This window comes from Melospiza georgiana, chromosome 7 (assembly GCF_028018845.1).
Source record: "Melospiza georgiana isolate bMelGeo1 chromosome 7, bMelGeo1.pri, whole genome shotgun sequence".
Lineage (NCBI taxonomy): Eukaryota > Metazoa > Chordata > Aves > Passeriformes > Passerellidae > Melospiza > Melospiza georgiana.
In genome coordinates, this window is record NC_080436.1 from 14,160,023 (window position 1) to 14,176,067 (window position 16,045).

Sequence of the window (16,045 nt, forward strand, 5' to 3'; positions counted from 1 at the left end):
TATTTCCAAGTGATCAGTGCTAGAACAGCCGGAGACACTTAAGTGTATGCATAATCTAGAAGAGGATGCTGCTGTCAGTGCCATTGGTGCTCTCCAAGAACTACTACTAAGTATTTTTTAATCACTTTTTTAACAGTTTTAGCAATTGCAGGATCTATCCCTACATCTTTTGCTAGGGGACTGTTTATTATCCTTCTTGTTTATCAGCCCACTGGAATTACTTGAAGACATTTCACCCACACAGTCTCGACTTTCACCATTGTGCAAACATTAGCCAGCATAACATTTCTGTCCCCTTCTAATCCAATTTTAAAGGACTGTGTAGAATTGCTGTTGTTTAAGAACATTTTTGACTTTCAGTCTATTGTCTATTAGACCTCACTTCTGTCTGTATGTCTAAATATTTAAATGTGCCATGTTTCTCCATCAGAGAATGGCAGAAAATCAACCAAAAAGAACTCTGGTTTTTCGTGGGGAGCGAGTAACATGGATTTCTCCCGTAAGCTTGGATGAACTGCTGGATCTGAAAGCCACCTACCCTAAAGCACCTCTTGTGGTTGGGAACACCAGTGTGGGTATGTATGTGATCAGAACAGCTCCTGTTGCTTTAGTTCCAGTGTGCATGAGAGGACTGGGGCTACGTTTGTGGTTCTTTTTGCATCTTCATCCCTAAGCTTACGTTCCAGTATGTGGGAGCTGTCGTTGCAGAAAAGCTTTTTGTCTGCGTCTATTCCTATCTTGTAGGACCTGACATGAAGTTCAGAGGTGTGTTCCATCCAGTTCTTATTGCTCCTGCAAGCATCCCTGATCTGAATGTGCTGAAATACACAAATGATGGTCAGTAAACATTACTTTTTTCCAAAGTAGATTTCTTTGCAGTAAGGAATGCTGCACCATTCCAGAGTGCTGAGCAACTCATTCCCTAAGCATGCTTGGCTGTTTCCCAGGTCAAGGGGCTGTTGCCAGCAACACAGTGCAGGAGGGTTTTGTCTTCCTGACTCAGTGCAGAGCTGACCAGCAATATTATCTTGGGCCTTAGTGCAAGGGTGATTATTCTGGCAATACTGGTTCTGGTGATCAGTCATGCAGGATTTGCTCTGTGACTGCTGAATAGCAGAGAGATCCTTACAGAACCACAGGGAGAGTTAGCATGTGGCATGCTTGGTTACATTAGAAAAAAGGCTGTGATTAAACTGACATCACTGATATGCATTGACTAATCTTGTTCTCAATCATAACAGCATTAATTATAATAGGTTAAAAATGTTGTACCTCAACTTACATGTTTATAATAAGCGTGGAGATTTTTTCTTAGTTAGACTAGGTTTTGGGTTTTAAATCCTTTCTGGTGGATTAGAACTACAACCAGAACAGGTCTCAACTTACTATAATAGTCTAAAGTAATTGAATAAAAATTACCTTGTACTAGCTTATAGCCAAATTTTCAAAAAAAGTCATATCTGATGAATTACTTGCTATATGCCTGAAAGCCACTTTTTTCTTAAGTGATAAGCTGTGTTTGATAGTTCTGTTATTGCATTTAGAATCTCTATTTTATTTCTGGTCAGTCATACAGTTCTATTCAAAGACTAGTTTATTCTTTGCTGAAAAGTAGCTAGGAATTGAAAAGAAGCTGGGAGAATTCTTACTCCTTCTTTAAAGTGTGTAAATAAAACCTAGGTATTTGAAGGTGAGACTTACTAGTCCTAAAACAAGAGGTATGCAGTTTAGTTTGCCAGCCAGAAATAGCATTTCCTCTCTCTAATCAGATTTAAATGCAAAATATGTTTTGATTATTTTTTTTAAATACACAAAATTTAATATTGCTTTGCGTAATTAAAATGCATTAAATTTATTTCTATTTTCATTTATACATTTAATTGAATCCCAGTATTCATTGAAAACATTCATTTATTATGTAAATAATTATTTTTAATAGAAGGGAACTCTGTACCATTTACAAAAAAATCAGAAGTATAATCTTTCAAAAAAAAAGCTTCTGAAGTAAATGCATATGAGTTCTCTTTCTAGTGGGAAAAATGATACTGTCTTCATTGTTAGAACTGTTTGGGTTTTTGCTGCCAATGCTACCTACCCCCACCTTAGAAGAATAACTAGCAGGTACATATGCAAAGGAAGATGAAATTAGGATGGAAGTCATGCTTTGGAATAGGAAGTCTATTGAAGGCATTTTGAAGCTGACTCACCTTTGTGTGATGTCTCCTAAATGTTTACTCAGTCAAAGCAAGGTGTAAGGGAAGCAGTTGGGATGTGCAGCTGGAAGCACAGAAGGGATTTCCCTTTCAGCAGAGGAAGTGAGGTATTAGTTCTATTTCATAATTTCTAGGGATTTTACCTCAATCTCCTGAAATAAAGGTTCCAGTTCCTTTAAAATGCAAAGGCTCCTCTCCTTTTATCTGCCTTAGCTCCCATGAGCTGTCATAACTCTACAGTCTGAAGTCACTTTAAAACCCAGGCAATAAAGCAATGCACACGTTACACTTTCATGATCTTTTGGTTACAGGGTTAACTCTGGGAGCTGCCTGCAGCCTCTCTCTAGTGAAAGACATCTTGACAAATGCAATTGCCAAGTTCCCTGAAGAGAAGACAAGGGTTTTCTGTGCTGTCTTGCAGCAATTGAGAACTCTGGGCGGAGAACAGATAAGAAATGTTGCTGTATGTTGGGAATTACTTGCAATTACTATTTGAAAAAATTGTAACAAATGTGTAATTGGTCCTGACCACATGTAGAACTTGCATTTTTAATTTTGATTTTGCCATGAATTTTCTATCAATACCTCTTTTTGTAGCTTTCAATATGTATAAATGTACATATAATTTGCATCTCGTATTGTCACTTAATATGATGATTACAGAGAAAAGTAACATAAACTTCTTTATTTTTTCAAGTCATTTGGTGGAAACATCATAAGTAGAAAATCAACATCAGACTTGAATCCTGTTCTGGCAGCCAGCAACTGCATGCTCAATCTGGCTTCAAAAGGTAGGAGGAGATAGCCTGTCTCTGTAGCATTTAAATGTTCAAAGGGCTCTTAGAGATTTAGGTTCCTTGCAGAATTTTGTCATCTTCCCTTCAGAGAATTTGAACTTTCATAATATCCATCACAGAATAACAAATATGTTCACTTTCAGAACAAAATATCAAAAAGAGAAAGGAAAGAGCAATAGCTTTTATTCCTTTCTGGACTCCTGGAAATGCTCAGGATCTCAGGGGAAAAGCAAACAAAGAAAAGAAGAAATTAACCCACAACCTAAACAACAAAAGCCCCACCTTCCTAATAACATTCTACTTTTGCAGCAGTTCTTTACCACTCAGTTTGCTTCCTCATTTTGTATGTTTTAGACTGAAAGGTAGTTATGACAGCAGCTGCAGAGATCTGGAATAAGTTGATAGGGTTGAGGGTGGAATCATCATGGCAGTATTGGAAGGGAGGATTATAGAATGGGGATTGACCTCTGAGTACTTTTTTTAGGAATCTGGTATTATGATGTTATGGAAGATGGAACAACCATTTGAATTTATGGAAATATCACTGATAGTTTTTTATGTAAGCTCTGTAGTGTTTATTTATTCAGGAAGGCAGCAGGTATTTCTTGCCAATTAAAATACTGTTGATATTGTGTTAATTGCACAATTGTAGGGAATTTTCTGGATTTGAGTTTTTTGGGTTTTTTTTTTTTTTAAGGACAAAGGCGACAGATTCCTGTGAGTGATATTTTTGCAGATGGAGTTGGTAACAATACCATTACACCAGAAGAGATCTTAGTCTCTATCCATATTCCCTATTCTAGGAAGGTAAGTTATTAGTTTATTTAGATTTGCTTTATGCAGAATTAAAGACTATGAAATAAAGAGCAAGAAGGGGCATAATCCATCTGTTTGAACTAGCACTGTTACTGCTCACTTTCTGAATTTCTTACATTTATTCATTTCAGTGCCATACTATCTCCCAGTTTCAGCCAAAAAACACAACTCAACAGGTAGCTGGCAATGCTACGTAAAGAGTAATATTCAGAAAAAAGTTTGCCCTAAAATGATGAGGGAAATAGCAATTGTCTAGATCCCCTGTGGAAAGGGGTCTTGGACAAGTTGCCATTGTTCTCACCAAAGCAGGGTGCTCACCTGTGATATGACTGGCATCAAACTGGCAAAGCATTGTCATCTCCTGAGGATTTTTCTTTAAAATGGGATAAGATTGGATATGTGCATATGGTGGTTCCATAAATGTTGCTGAACTGAATAATAGTCTTTAACTAGTACTGGGTTTGCAAGAGTGGATATGGGATCTGAGAAGAGAATTATGGGTTATCTTATATGAATACTGAAGTTTGGCAATACCTTGAAGCCTCTAAACTTATGGTCTTGTTATAAATACAGCCCCACAAAATCCCAGTCTTCCTGTTATCTACCATGAAAAATCTAGGTCATCTGAGTTGTGTAGGTGATGGAGGATTGTGTATGAGCTGCTAGAAAATCAAAGATGCTAAATCTACTGAAAGGTCAAGAGAAGAAAGTGCATGGTCTTGAATACTCAGGAAGTTGAATTTGTGCTCTTAATGTTCTGTTCTCTTGCTTCACATAGCACAATAACAAAATCTGCTTTCAGATACTTACATGTCTGCATTTCTGTAATCTTGCTCAGGGGGAGTACGTCTCTGCATTTCGACAAGCACCAAGACGGGAAAATGCTCTTCCGATAACCAATGCTGGGATGAGGGTCCTTTTTGAAGAAGGTACAGACATTATAAAGGATCTAAGCATTTTCTATGGAGGTGCTGTCTCAACAACAGTCTGTGCAAAACAAACCTGTTGGACACTTACTGGAAGGTAAAATTTCTTTGTCTTGTGTGTCTCTGAGCAAAGGGACTTTGAAAGCTCAGGTTCATGTTCCTTGTGACACGACAGTACAGAAAGATTTCATGTGCCTGACTGATGCCTTGTATGTTCAAGTGAATGATCAAACCTTAATGATGACTTTTCAGGATTATTACATTTTGGAGTTTGCACATGCAGCTCCAGTGTGAATTATGCAGAGAGATAAGAGATGGCCTGTGAGATAAGTGGGTGAGGTATACATCAGTCAGTTGTGCACCTAAACCCAAGGATGAGTAAATTACTCTGTACCCCATACATTTGATAATCCTCTCATCAGTGTTCTTGAGTCCTTCAGTTTGTCTCTAAAAATACCAAGTTTGAGAACAGTAGATGTGCCAAATAAAGTTAGAAGCACAAGTCATGTCTTCACCTTTCCAACATATCTTCATGCACAAGGTCTCAGTAATCTCTGGAATTAGTCCCTGACTTTCCCTCTCACTTTGCAGCACTTCTCAAAGTTTTGGAGGAAAAAAATTGCAAATTAAGGCAGCATAAAAATAACACTAAATGAAGCCCCCGTGGCCTTTTTTTGCTATTTAATATGCAGCTATTTCTTTAGTTGACGTTTTTGATGCTTAGCATTATTAAATTTAGTCTAGCAGACTTAATATTTTGGTATCTGTAGCCATGTAACTATACAGAATTAACGGTGTTGAGTTACTTGAAGAAGAGAGTGCTTTCAGAAAATGTAACCGCTAATTAGATCCCTTGGAAGTATCTACATTTTGCATCTATATCTACTTTTTTTCAAATATGTGATAGTATCTGCAATATGGTGAGAATCAGTAAGACTGCTAAAGCAGCTTTAAAGCTGTAATAGAGTTTATTTATGTATTTGTTTATTTAAAAATGATGGCATAGCACTCAATTCAGTTTCCTTATGGGAGTTCAGCTCTGTGAGCAACATTGATCTACACCATTTTAAAAATTGCAGACATTATTAGAATCAATATTTTGACTTAATTGTGATCAGGAGTGTCTGTGGTCGATGGTACACATAAATTACTGCATTGGTATTTATTTTTTATTAGTCCTGGTCTGATTGTATCTATTATTCTTCCTGACAGACACTGGAATGAACAAATGTTGGATGAAGCATGCAGACTTGTCCTTAAGGAAATTGCTCTTCCAGACTCAGCTGGTGATGAAAATGTAGACTATAAGAAAACTTTGATGGTCAGTTTCTTCTACAGATTTTTCCTGGAAGTATCGCAGTCATTGAAGACAATGGTAAATTAGTTCATAAAATCATGGAATGTACTGAGTTACAGGAGACCCATCAGGACCATGGAGTCCCACTCCTGGCCTGCACAGGACACCACAGGAGTCCCACCATGTGCCTGATAGCATTGTCCAAATGCTTTTTGAACTCAGGCTAGGAGCTGTGACCACTGCTCTGGGGAACTTGTTCCAGTGCTCAAACACTCTCCGGGTGAAAAATCTCTTCCTGATGTGCAACCTAAAGCTCTCCCCTCCCGACTTCATGCCATTTCCTCCTGTGCTCTCAGTGGTCAGCAGAGTGAAGAGGCTGGTACCTACCCCTCCACTTTCCCTTGTGAGGATGTTGAAGACCTCAGTGAGGTCTCCCTTGACTCTCCTCCAGGCTGAGCAAACCAGGTGTTCCCCATGTCTGCTCTTGTGCAAGCAAATAAAAGGAGTGTTCTTGCTTGCAATTTGTGCAGTGTGCTAAATCATTGTCTTTGGTGTTTGGAGCTACTCAATAACCTAAGTATTTAACTCCCAAAGAGGCTGACAGAGAGATGCCCATTTAACTTTTAGATGCTCAGATATCTTTACCTTGGACATAAGGCTTTAAAAGACATTTCAGCTATATTAATGCAACAACATACCAGCAGCAAGCTCCCAGACCCAAAGGCAATATACAAAAGATCTTACTCTGTAGTTCAAAACACAAATAGATGAAATAGAAATAAAGGCTTTGGAAAAAAGCTGTAGATACTAAACCAACCCTCCTTCTTGTATGAGCTGTTGACTGGGAGATGAGGACACTAAAGTTTCACTTGCCAAGACGTTCTAGGGTAATTTACTTTTTTTATTTTTGTCTTAAATAGATTCTTACAGAGAAAAATATTCCTTTAATACTTTTCTTCTGTTACCTTGAGCTCTTTCCTCTAAATCAACATTATAGGTAATTGTTGAGTACCAGGAGTGATTCTGAGCCACTTTTGATCAGACCTCAAAACAAAGCTCTTCTGTCTGTCCCTACTTGATATTACTTACTTTAAAAAGTATATTTGTTGAATCTAATACATTTTTGAATATTATTTAGTGACACCTAAAACCTCGACATTGTTTTCAGATTGTTGTTTTAGGCCTTTCTAGTTTGAGCCTGGAAAGCATTTCCTGTGTAAAGATTTTGTGCTTGATTTTGATAGTTGGCTTTTCTAATTGTAATGTTCAAAATGTGAGTTTTAGTAGTAATTCATTTCTTTTTCAGGATTCTTGCCGTTATCCAGGCATACCTGTGGAATATGGGAGTGTCCTACAAGATTTCAAAACCAGAATGCCCCAGAGTATCCAGATATATCAGGCAAGTGATTTCATTCTGACATTGTTTTGTGCTTTATGAGACTAGGTAAAAAGTCACAGTTCTAACATGAGCTATGGTGTGAAGGTCAGGTTCAGATTTTCCAAAGGACTGGAAGCAATATGCTTTTAGTGGTTGATTTTAACTGTATCTCATTTGGAGAAGCCTTGTTTATGAAAATAGATTCTGGGATATACTCACTTCTTCTAGACAGTGCTTTGAAGATAAATATGCTAAGCAAACTCCATTGTCAGACTGCGCAAAATTGGTTTATTGCAGTGTGCTAATCAGTTAGAGAGAAATTTTAAAAACAAAACAAAAAAAAGATTGGAAAGCCCAGGTATAGTATATATATACACTGTAGCATAGCTATAGTATTGTTGTTTCAAGATCCTCAGGGGCTCTTACTGTAGATTTAGGAATCAAGATGGTGTGTGATGATTGTGTGCTCAAATTAACACAAGCAAGTTGTCCTAAATCAACAGTAGAGAGCAGCAAAGAACACATTTGGTGTTTTTTGAGCTCACCGTATAAATAGTTCATGGTGGAAACACCTGCAAGGATTTTTAATATTTTGACACCCTCAGTACACAAGTTAAAATACCAACTTTTGGAAACCTAAAGAAAAATTCAAATGAAATATAGGTAAATACTTGGTTTTCTTTTAATTTTTAGATATTCCCTAGAAAAACACTTGCTTTAAATTCTTCTTATTTGTTCAAATTGTTACATTAAATTTCCTTCAGAGTTGTTATTATTTTTAAAAATACAAGGGCAAGAAGCAGTTAGAGGAGCCAGGATCAAGGGGACTATTTCTGTGACTTTTCCCCAGTTTATTCCCCATCTCTAATAAAGTGACTGAACATCAGAAATTGAAACAATTTGATACTCAGATCAATTGGCACTGAGCAATAGAAATTTAGAAACCCAGAAAATGTGAGATTTTCCACTTTAAATTTCTATTTAGATTCTGTAAGGCCATATTTTTTGTCTGCACTCTTTCATTTGGACATTATTAAGATGAATAAAAAGAATGCTTATCCTGAAATCCAAATATGTTGTCATTCTGTGGTGGAAATGTTGAAGTGGTTTGGCTGAGACATCCATTTGAGGAACTTCAAGCAGTCAAGCAAAGAGTGGTCATTCTTGACTTTGTGCCAATAGCAGACAGTGTGCCAGAAAGTGCAGGAAGCAGAAGTGTGTAGCCTGAACACTTGTGTGCTAGAAGCTTTAGAAGTAAAAACATTTTAAGTAATAAGCAATTAACTAATTCTAAATGTAGAAAAGGCAAAAAGTTAGCATGAATACTAACACAAAAATTGGGAAGGTGTTCTGGAAGTTTGCAACATTAGTTCACGTGGCAGATTTAACTGGAAATGCTGTATTAATTTAAAAAATAGCAAAGTAAGATTAATAAGACACTAAATTCATACACAGGTGCAAGGAAATAATTGGGAAGAAAATATTTAGGCAGTATTTTCTCACTGATTTATGTAATCAGTTGCACTCTTTCAGTGAGGAAGACAAATCTTAGAAACCATTGCATATAGCTCATAGTAAACCACCTGACACTGGTAACATTCAGAGCAGAATTTTTTGAGAATAATTCAGAAAATTATCAAAGCTTCATTACACTATTCAGTAAGGGAGGAAAATGTCTTTTGAAAAAATGCTGATTTTGTCACTTTGATGTAAATAATTAAGGAAAAAAAACCAAATAAACAACCCTGTGTGGGACTCTCTGAAGGTTCCATAAGAGAAGAAAAGAGGAGAATGAAGTCCCCAGGAGTAACAGTCACCTCCTGCAGCCACATCTCTTTCAATATTGAACCAGAAGATGACTATATGAGCAGTTGTTCATTCACCTGGTTTTCTGATCACTGTAAGAGTAACAGGACTGGTTTTTTTCCTTACCTGGGGGTGCTGGGTGTATGTTTCTGACTGTTCAGGATGTAGATCCAAGCCAGTCTCCCCAGGACCCTGTAGGACGGCCCGTTATGCACCAGTCTGGGATAAAGCACGCCACTGGTGAAGCAGTCTACATTGATGACCTTCCTTCTGTGGATGGGGAACTTTTCCTGGCTCCTGTCACTAGTTCCAGAGCTCATGCTAAGATTGTGTAAGTGTTCAAAGTGGACCTGAAGAAAGTGTTGTCATGAATTGCTGCTGAGATTTTTAGGAACTGATGAGTTATGTGTGTACAGAACAGCATGCCTGATACCTGCACGCAAATCCATGCTGGAAGCAGTATTGTTGCACTAGTAGAAAGGTTTGTTAGGATTTAAGTGTCTCACCCCATTTTACTGTACCAGTAAGGGTGAACTGTTTCTGGTCCATAAACCAACACAGAGCTAGCCTAGCTACCTCCACAAAGTGCTCAGCTATGCAGTGCAAATGGACTTCAAGATTCACTTTTACCAATACTGCTTTTAAACCTTAACTACATGATGAAAGAAGAAAATAGTTCAAAATGTAGGAAATAGTGTGGCAACATTGCAGCCACAAGGTGGCAAAACTCATATGAGGTTTATAGGAGAAAAGGGTGGAGAAGAGGATTTTATTTTGTAAGAAAACTGTTTCAATGTATGCTTTTATGCTGCCAAGACACACCTATCCTAGCAGTTTGTTCAACATTCAGGCACCAAGACACAACCAAGTGATCTGTCATGACAGATAGGACTGGGGCTTCTAGCTACTGAGTCCTTGTCATATTTCCTGGCTTATTCTTAGGTCATTGCTGGGTTTGGCAGCCCTCTTTTTGGCCTCATCACAGAGGTGACATCACCCCCATCTCTGAAAGTCAATAGAATCTAGTCGGTCTCCTTTGTCTCCTGATGTGAGTGTCCATCCAGAGAAGATGCCTGATGGATCTTCTCCATCTGATGACCTGCTGAAGTAGATGCTGTCAAAACATGCTGTTCTTGTAGACCTTCTGCTGTTCCTTCTGATCCTTATACACCTAGACATTTCCATTCCTTCCCCATTTATACTGGTTTAGTAACTTTTATATCTCTCTACATGAATCCTCCATCTGCAGATGAGTAATTGTATCTTGCAATATGTGTGTAGGCTGTCAGGTCTTAGAAAGTGCTTTTATAATATTGTAATTGTGTCGTGATTTTTTAGTAAACCAATGCAATTCAGGCAACCTAATGAGCCAGTGATTTCCCTGTTATATCTGAATTATCTTTTATAAATGAAGCAGATTAGTAGAATCTTAAATTGTCTTTTATCTGTGCTTCTCCACATGCCAGAGACAGAAAGAAAATGTGTGTGTGAGCCTATGAGCAAATCTTGGTAGTAGAAGAAATATACCTCTGTACAGTGTTCCCTTCTTCTGTGATCAGTTTGCATAATTAATGAATTACACTTCTCTCTTCCCGTATCCCAATCAGATCTATAGATACCTCAGAGGCCCTAAAAGGAGCAGGTGTGTTTGATGTCATAACAGCTCATGATGTGCCAGCTGCAAATGAGTTTCATTTTTCTGATGATCCAGAGATTATGTTTGCAAAAAATGAGGTATAAATACAATCTTTTTGCAACTGATTTTCATAATTTTTTCCCCAGCCTTTTATTGTCCTATTATCCATTTCTGAACAGTATATTTTCCTTGATTCTGTAGTTATAGTGGTATTTTTATAATTTGCTAGCTTCGTGGATGATGTAAAAATACAAAAGTTCTTAACTCAAAGAAAACTTCTAAACAGGAAACATAAGTGATGGTAATGTAAAATAAGAATATCAGTAACACATGAATTGTGTTACTGATTGTGTGGGAATTGCTTGAATCCACTGTTGCAGTACTGATGTGTATTCTGCAGGTGATTTGCGTGGGTCAGATTGTCTGTGCCGTGGTCGCAGATTCAGATGTTCATGCCAAACAAGCAGCTGCAAAAGTGAAGATAGAGTATGAAATGCTGGAACCAGTAATTTTAACAATTGAGGTACTAATAATTTCTTCTGCTTTTTTATTGTTTTACCTATTTAACGAATGGAAGCAGTTTGCACTCTTTAGTTGCTTTTAAAATATGATTTTTAAGGAAACAAGATGAATTTGAACATCCAATTAAGCAGTATCTCCCTATAAATAAATGTTTAACCTTTTGTCTAATTTTGACCACTTGTGATAGGCAACAGTTTTGAAAGTATGAAGGTTTGACAAGTTTTACAGTAATAAACATTAGAATGCAAAAAAAAAACATTAGCATGAAAAAAAAAAGGACTGTCCTAATGTTCCCAGTGAGGAAAAGGCAATGAGCATGCTGGTTTCTAATTTTCTGGTAGCTACCAGTTGGTAAGTCAGCATGTGTATAGTGGCTAAGAGTTAGCTCCTGATTATCTCTAGCATTTTTATCTGTTGTCTAGCTTGAAAGCTAGGCTGGAGACGTAGGAGTTGTTGGGGGAAAATGAAAGAAAGGTGTTAGGGATGAATATTTTAGAAGTGTAATGTGAGAGTCGCATATGGACTTACCCTGAATCAAAGAGAATAAAAGTAAGGAACAAAGAACACACAGGGAATCAGCATTAGTTCAGCATTAAATAACTTTACAGCTTGTTTTAATGTGTGTGTGGTCTAATGGAACAATCTTTCTGATAGAAAAATAGATAAAGGCTGACAAATTTTGTTAACATTTCATTAGAATTGAAAATCCAATGAAATCTCATTAGAAATAAAGGAAATGCTAATTTATAAATAGATTCCACTTTACTTAGTCCTTGTGATTTCTTCCCCTCTTACTGGCATCACACTTTGGATGATGCTGTTGCATACTTTGTGGTTTCTTGGTCACTTCCTGGGTGTATGACTGGGAAGAGCAGATTAAATAAACTGAATGCATTTCCTTCAGAAACTCCTGTCATCAGTTACACAGGATGCATCAGGAAAGAGTTGCTGATATTGAATAACAAACTCAACAATGACAGTAAAGTGATGGAATACAGCTGTTCATTGATTTAGGTAGCTGGTAGTTTCAGTCTCTGAAGACAGTGATGTTGGTCCTGAGACTAAAGGGCTGCTGGGAATCTTAGAAATACTTAAACCCCCCCATTTCTCTTTTTCTCCATTACAGGAAGCTATAAAACACAACTCATTCTTTGAGCCAAAAAGAAAATTAGAACAAGGAAATGTTGATGAAGCATTTGAAACTGTTGATAATATAATTGAAGGTAAACTGTAGAATGCATTTGATGAGAAAATTTTGGCTGTCAGTATTTGGGTTTGGTTGTCTGCTCTTCAAGTCCCAGTTCTACCTTTTTCCATATAGTCATTAGGCCTGAGAAAATGGCTAAATCTAGTGTATTGTTGTTCTGCTGCTACATTCAAGTTTTTTGCATCACCTGTTCTTGGAAAAAGTTACAGAATAATTAGGTTGGGAGGGAGTCTTAGTCCAACCTCCTACTTAAAGTAGGTCTGGTTAGAGCAGGTTGTTACAGGCTATGTCCAGTCATGTCTTTAATACCTCCAAATATGGAGATTATGCAACATCTATAGCATGTTGCATAGAAACCTGTTCCAGTGTTTCACTGCTTTCATGCTGATTTTGATTTTTCTTATCTCTAGCTGGAATTTCTTGTGTTCATTGCCTCTTCTCTTTCCATTGGGCATCTCTGAGAACAGTCTGGCTTGCTCTTGTCTATACCCTTCCATTAGGTAGTTGTAGACAGGTCTCTTCTTAAACCTTTTCTTCTTATGAATGAATAAATCCAGTTCTCTCAACCTCTTCTCATACATCCTGTGGTTCAGCCCCCTGGTGATCTTGGTGGCCCTCTTCTTGACCTGGTCCAGTATGTGCATGCTTTGTTTAACTTATCTAGGCTTTATTGATTGTTGTCACCACTTGTGGGCAATAGTGTTCTGCTTTAATCCAGTTCTGGTGATGCTGCTGGAACAAGACCAATTTAATATTACAAGGATTTTAATTTGTGTTTTTATTTTAGGTGTTGCTCTTTCACACAAGAAGTATCAGAGGATTTGGAACTGATTACCATCATTTACATGATGGTGGGCTGTTAGTTCTTCTCTGGTTGATTTCTTCTGTCCTTTTCCCTCAGTAATACTTGTATTTTTCTCATTGAATCAGGGGAGATGTGCATTGGGGGACAGAAACACTTTTACATGGAGACTCAGAGTATGCTTGTTGTTCCAAAAGGAGAGGATAAAGAAATGGATTTGTATGTGTCAACACAGCATCCAGCAGTTATTCAGGTAATGCAGAGCATTCTCAGAGAAAGTGTGTGGACTTGTGACAATAGAGCTTTTAAAGTTTTGTTACAAATCTGTAGGAACAGAAGCCGTAGAAACATGAAGTTGCCATCTAGATGTCCAATAACAGCTGCTTTGTCGTGCTGCTGTATTCTGATAAACACTGAGCACTCCACTGCCAGGATAAGTCTCTCCTTTCCTTTTGAACAAAGTACTTCATACCTCCACTATAGTAGGCATGAAAAACTCCCTGTGGAGTGCTGAGGCTCCTCCATCTCAGTTTTCCACTGGAGTGAGGAGCAATTAGTTCTCTACAGATTCAGAACCGACTGAGGATCTGATCAAGTCTAACAGCTGTAGGTGAGACTGCTACTCCATGCAGCAGTCTCCTAATCACAGATTGGTTTGGGTTTCAAGCAACCTTTAATGACTATTTAATTCAACACATGGACAGGGCTGTCTTTCTCTGCATCAAATTTCTCAAAGTCTCATCCCACACACCCTTGAACACTCCCAGTGATGGGGTGTCCACAAGTTCTCTGAGCAACCTGTTCCCATGCCTTACTACCCTCATTGTAAAATATTTATTTCTCTTGTCCAGTCTAAACCAGCCCTCTTTTAGTTTAAAAGCATAGCCCTTTGTCTTGTCAATACAAGCTTTGCTAAAAAGTCCTCCTCTGTTTCTTGTGAAATCCCCTTTATAATTTGAAAGGCCACAGTAAAGTCTCCCTGGAGGTGTCTTCTCCTGGCTGAACAACTCCAAGTCTCTCAGTCTTCATAGTAGAGGTGTTCTAGCCCTCTAGACACTGTCATAATGTTAAATGACAAAACAAAGCTGCCATAGCTTGTGGTCTGCAGAGCAATGGCCATAGTGCATGAAACTGCTGGTATTTCAGACTCAACACTGGCATTTTGTGTTCAACGCCCAGTTCTGCTCCTTTTATAATTTCCATTATTATTATATTGCCAATAGCTAACTAGTATGAAGAACTCTGTGTTTGAGAAAATTATTTCAACCAAAAACATTCCTGACACTAGGAAGACCTTAGATAATTAAGAAACAAATAGTTTTATTTTAAATAAGAATGAGGTATTACCTTAGTAATAAAAATAATATAAACTGTTTACTAATCCATTTTTATTATACCCAAAGCTTCCTACTATTTAGACAATGTAATTCAAGGTTATTATTGTTCACATTGGCCAGTGGTCTTTTCACAGTCTGCATGGTAAAGATTTGAAATGTGAGCACTGTTGAGAGTTTGTTGTTATCCTTTCTTTGCTTTTTAACCTAGGGTAAAGGAAAAGTTATATTCATCTGATAGAAGAATAGAAATATCTGTGGAACCCTTTTCTAGAAAAGGTTTCTATTTCAGAATCTAGCTTTTGGACTTTGTTTGGGTTGGCATAAAATATTAAAACTTGTTTTACAGGAGATGGTAGCTGCGAGTTTAGGTGTTCCAGCCAACAGGATCATGTGCCATGTTAAACGAGTTGGTGGAGCTTTTGGTGGGAAAATCGTGAGAACTGGCTTACTGGCATCAGTTGCTGCAGTGGCAGCAAACAAGTAAGTGGCAGCATGTGTGTTTTGAGATATGAAACAAGTTAAACAAACAAAGTTTCCATTTTGGCTAAAATGATTTCTCTTTTCCAAAGCTGCTAGTCAAAATGTCATACAATCCTGACTTCACACTTTGCAAGACTGTTCAGTACGTTTCTTTGTTTTGTTTTCTTGGATTACTTATGTTAAGCAGCTCTAGCCTCAACTAAATTAATGGGCTGCAAGAAGATGATATTAGTATGAGCTAGAAATACTCAAAAGGACCAGTCCCTACCTACTTGGACTTCCTGCATACAATAAAATATGACACTAACCGTCCAATTGTGAGCTTCGTTGACACAGCAAAATGCAGAAGGAAGAGTCACGAGTGGAACTGCTTTTAAGAAAATGTAGTTTTAGCTCAGTTCTCAACATCTTTCAGTCAAAATTAGCATAAATCTCTGAGGTACTTTGCTTTTTCTAATACTGCTTGAATTAGTTTAAGAACATTAACATGTAAAGCTCCATCCCCCATCTTCCAAATTTGGCAGAGTTAGCTGTTATGGCATACAAAACTCCTTTATAAGCATAACTGATTTGCTGCCGAATTCACATTGGGCTACATCCTTTCAGCCAAAATGATCTTGTCATCTGAGGTGTTAGCTCAATAGGTTTATGTTATTTCTACTGTCACTGGTATAAAATTTGCTCTTGATTATTTTTGGCCACACTATCTGTGTTTTTTATTAACAGGTCATGCTAAAAATAATATTTCTTTTATGGTTAAAGTAGCTTTTTTATTCTTAGGACCTTATTTTAAACTTTATGTACATTTTTCTAAAGTAATTATTTTAA

At 37.5% G+C, this 16,045-nt stretch overlaps 1 protein-coding gene across 1 annotated transcript in view; it reads left to right on the top strand.

Annotated features, from left to right (window-relative positions):
- AOX1 (aldehyde oxidase 1) overlaps nucleotides 1–16,045 on the top strand; it is a 36,913-nt gene that overhangs the window by 6,445 nt on the left and 14,423 nt on the right. Inside the window, exons 9-22 of the mRNA XM_058027638.1 lie at nucleotides 431–575; nucleotides 745–837; nucleotides 2,525–2,676; nucleotides 2,911–3,004; nucleotides 3,708–3,817; nucleotides 4,665–4,849; nucleotides 5,965–6,127; nucleotides 7,356–7,448; nucleotides 9,395–9,564; nucleotides 10,841–10,967; nucleotides 11,270–11,392; nucleotides 12,518–12,614; nucleotides 13,529–13,653; nucleotides 15,084–15,217. Coding sequence (XP_057883621.1) covers nucleotides 431–575; nucleotides 745–837; nucleotides 2,525–2,676; nucleotides 2,911–3,004; nucleotides 3,708–3,817; nucleotides 4,665–4,849; nucleotides 5,965–6,127; nucleotides 7,356–7,448; nucleotides 9,395–9,564; nucleotides 10,841–10,967; nucleotides 11,270–11,392; nucleotides 12,518–12,614; nucleotides 13,529–13,653; nucleotides 15,084–15,217 — 1,811 coding nt within the window. The remainder of the gene's footprint in view (nucleotides 1–430; nucleotides 576–744; nucleotides 838–2,524; nucleotides 2,677–2,910; nucleotides 3,005–3,707; nucleotides 3,818–4,664; nucleotides 4,850–5,964; nucleotides 6,128–7,355; nucleotides 7,449–9,394; nucleotides 9,565–10,840; nucleotides 10,968–11,269; nucleotides 11,393–12,517; nucleotides 12,615–13,528; nucleotides 13,654–15,083; nucleotides 15,218–16,045) is intronic.